This window comes from Otolemur garnettii, unplaced genomic scaffold (assembly GCF_000181295.1).
Source record: "Otolemur garnettii isolate 467f Iridium unplaced genomic scaffold, OtoGar3 scaffold00078, whole genome shotgun sequence".
NCBI lineage: Eukaryota > Metazoa > Chordata > Mammalia > Primates > Galagidae > Otolemur > Otolemur garnettii.
The window spans coordinates 1358484-1362354 of record NW_003852473.1 but is presented as its reverse complement, the minus strand read 5'-3'; the positions used below and the strand labels follow the sequence as shown (position 1 = coordinate 1362354).

At 39.2% G+C, this 3871-nt stretch overlaps 1 protein-coding gene across 2 annotated transcripts in view; it reads right to left on the bottom strand.

Annotated features, from left to right (window-relative positions):
• Positions 1-3871, bottom strand: part of MRPL47 (mitochondrial ribosomal protein L47) — an 18044-nt gene that overhangs the window by 3697 nt on the left and 10476 nt on the right. For both annotated transcript variants that reach the window (XM_012807917.2, XM_023515749.1), the window contains exons 5-6: positions 2421-2551; positions 1167-1262 (exon numbers count right to left, since the gene is read on the bottom strand). In XM_012807917.2, the coding sequence (XP_012663371.1) occupies positions 1167-1262; positions 2421-2551 (227 nt within the window). The remainder of the gene's footprint in view (positions 1-1166; positions 1263-2420; positions 2552-3871) is intronic.

Here is a 3871-nt window from a genome sequence, read left to right as displayed (position 1 = left end):
AAAAAAAAAAAAAAAAAAAAAAGCTGTGCTTTCTGGGCTGCTAGTTTTTCTCATTCCCCTTTCCAGCTGCTTTTCCGGCCTTGACTTCTGACTTCTGGCACCTATAATGAAGAACCCCGTGGCTTCCCTACCCTGTCTCTCCCTGCAGCCACTACAATGGAGTTAAGCAGCATTTCGGGCCCAGGAAACCATAAACATGCAATTCTTTTCCTCTCTAACTGTAGCTCTGGGAATTCAATTTTCTCTCTGGTTTCTGTTTTGGATGTGGATCAACTGTTTTATTTTTTTAAGATAGTTTTATTTTTTTGCCCAGGCTGTAATGCAATGGCATCATCATAGCTCACAGCAACCTGAAACTCCTGGGCTCAAACGATCCTCTTGTTTCAGCCTTCCAAGTAGCTGGGACTACAGGGCCTACCATCATGCTCGGATAATTTCTTTTATTTTTAGTAGAGATAGGCTCTTTCTCTCACTCAGGCTAGTCTCAAACTCCTGGCCTCAAGCAATCCTCCTGCCTCACCTTCCAAAAGTGCTACAATTACAGCAGTCACGAACCACCATACCCTGCCTGGATCTAATGTTTTATAATAGCTCTTTTAAAAGAATTTATAATTATCAGCTAGTGATTCACTGGACCACTGCACTCCTCTACCTTAACAGAAGCTATATATTCTTTCTATTCAATGATAAACCTAACGCAGGAAAAATCTGGTATAGGAAATACTTGGAGGTAACATTTCACAAGATACCATGTATTATGTTCAGAAATAATGCCAGAGACTTCTTTCCTCTCCCTCTCCCTATTTCTTTTCCTCTGTCTAGCAGTAATATGAGCACACATTTAATGCAACTGAATCACTTGGACCTTCATTTTGATGTTACAGGAGGATTTATATATAGGTAGATAAAAAAGGCAATAAAACTTTTGAAAGGATATGCCCTATAATGTTAACAGTGGCTATTTTCAGATGGTGAGATTACATATGACTTTAATTTTCTTCTTTTTCACCTGACTTTTTTATTTTATTATTTATGTCATTTCTTTATGTCAAAGAACGTATAGTGCTTGCTTCGGCAGCACATATACTAAAATTGGAAAGAAAGTACAACATAGGCCATCTCACATGAAGATACTACGTCTCATTACTAAGAGTACTTGTGCTCACCTGACAAAATGTTCCACATAAGGCATTGCAAAGAATCGTTTCTTACGGTATCTTTTATTTAGGTACCAAGGTATAGGCCACTGCTTGAATTTGTGCCTGCCAAGAAAGCAAAAAATTAAAAAGAAACATATACTACATTTCCATTTTCTTCATTGACCTCAAATGTGTTAATCTAAATTAAAATTAGCAGAAAATAAACACTTATAGTGAGATGTCTTGCCAACTTCCTTTTTTTCTGTGTTGGATTAAATGGTTACCAACAGCACAGCTAATCCCCTGAATGTGGCTCCAAGCAGATGCACCACAAACTCCATTAAAAGATACTATCATTGGGTGGTGCCTGTGGCTCAGTGGGTTGGGCACCAGCCCCATATCAGAGGGTGGCGGGTTCAAACCTGGCCCCGACCAAACTGCAACAAAAAGAATAGCCGGGCGTTGTGGCGAGCGTCTGTAGTCCCAGCTCCTCGGGAGACTGAGGCAAGAGAATTGCCTCAGCCCAGGAGTTGGAGGTTGCTGTGACACCATGGCACTCTACTGAGGGTGATAAAGTAAAAGTAAGACTCTCTCTTTACAAAAAAAAAAAAGATACTGGCAGGAGGCTGGGTGTAGTGTCTCATGCCTGTTATTATAACACTCTGAGAAGCTGAGGTGGGAGGATCACTAACATTCAGGAGTTTGAAACCAGCCTGACCAAGAGCAAGAGACCCTGCCTCTACAAAAAATTGAAAATTTAGCTGGGCATGGCGACACACACCTGTAGTCCCACCTATTCAGGAGGCAGAGGCAGGAGGATCACTTGAGCTCAAGATTTTTTTTTTGAGATAGTCTATGTCGCCCTCAGTAGAGTGACACGGCATCATAGCTCACAGCAACTTGCAACTCTTGGGCTTAAGTGATTCTCCTGCCTCTGCCTCCCAAGTAGTAGGACGACGACAGGGGCCTGCCACGATGCCCAGGCTATTTTTTATTGCAGTTGTCACTGATGTTTAGCTAGGCAAGGCTGGGTTGGAATCTGCCACCCTCAGTGTATGTAGCTGGGTCCATAACCACTCTGCTATGGGCTCTGAGCCAAGCCCAAGATTTTGAGGTTGCTATAAGCTATGATTATACCACTGCACTCTAGCTGGGGTGAGACCATGAGGCCTTGTCTCAAAAAAATAAATAAATAAATCATTAATTTTTAAAAAGACACTAGCAAGGGAATGAGGCATGGGATCTCCAATCTTAAGAAGAGCCACAGTTTAAGTTACGTACCAGATGATCCTTCCAAAGATGTTTCTTCTCCAAGCACCAGGTCTAGGGTACTCTTGACCAGTCTGAAGAAGCCTTAGAGCATCCTCTCTCTCCTGGACAACTTTATCTAATGCATCCATGGAATCTATTACCTGAAAATGGATAATATATCCAATTATAATTCTCATTTAACACCCATCACAATTCAATTATAATTCCCATTTAACAATCACCTATAACAAAATTCCAAAGAAAGGACATATAAAGATTTATGCTATATTGTGGCAGGCACCTGTAGTCCCAGCTACTTGGGAGGCTGAGGCAAGAGAATCACTTAAGCCCAAGAGTTTGAGGCTGTTGTCTACCAAGGGTGACATAGCGAGACTGTTTAAAAAAAAAATAAAAAGATTTATGCTATAGAAAATCTATGTTGAATATTTCTGAATATTTTTGCCAAAGAACCACTCTATCAAATATTTCTTAAAAATCTTTTTGGTACAAATATGTACATATGGGTATACCCCTTTTATTTACTACTTTCTATAATTTTTAAAATGCTCATAATTCCTTAAAATGAATATCTATTTAGGTGAGATTTTCATATACTAGTTTTATTTGGAGTAGGATACACTTGTACAGATTCCTTCTGAAGACCCGATTTGACTCACACAATTTCAAAACTCAATGAGCTAGTAAGAAATAATAACCATTTGCTATTATTGTGATATTAAAACCATGTCTTGTCTTCAACCAATCACTATATCCCTCACATACAGACACAGATATTTTGGGCTATGTAGCAGCTATTGCTATTACAGGGAAAGGAGTATCAGTATATCTTGATACTCATCTCCAAAGGTTCATCAAAACACAGATGATACTATTAAACTTCTATTACTGTTATCTCTTTAAGATTTCTAACTGTTTTATAATGTATGCAGTAGTATGTTAGTAGAATAATACTTGTTTATAATAAATATTCATATATTGGGAATTGTAATGTCAGACGAGCCAAACTTTTTCATAGTTCTAAATAAATTCACACAGAGAACCATTTTGTGTTTTACCCCCGAGCAGATATCAGATATCAGATATCAAATACTGCATACACATATTTGTTTCTTATAAGAATCCTCAAAAAAAGTGCATATTAGCTTATAAAAATAATTTCCCAAGTAGCTAGGAGAACTGAAAGAGATGTGAAACCACAAATTTAGATAAATGACCTCATAATCTGTTCATTCAGTTCATACTCAGCACCTGCCCAACTGCACACTAAGCCTTACAATAGTTGAATTCACCTGTCTTCTTCTATATGAATTTCTACAGAATCCTCGCGAATAGGCTCGGCACCTGTAGCTCAAGTGGCTAAGGCGCCAGCCATGTACACCTAAGGTGGCGGGTTCGAATTCAGCCCGGGCCCACCAATGACGGCTGAAACCAAAAAATAGCCAGGCATTGTGGCAGGCACC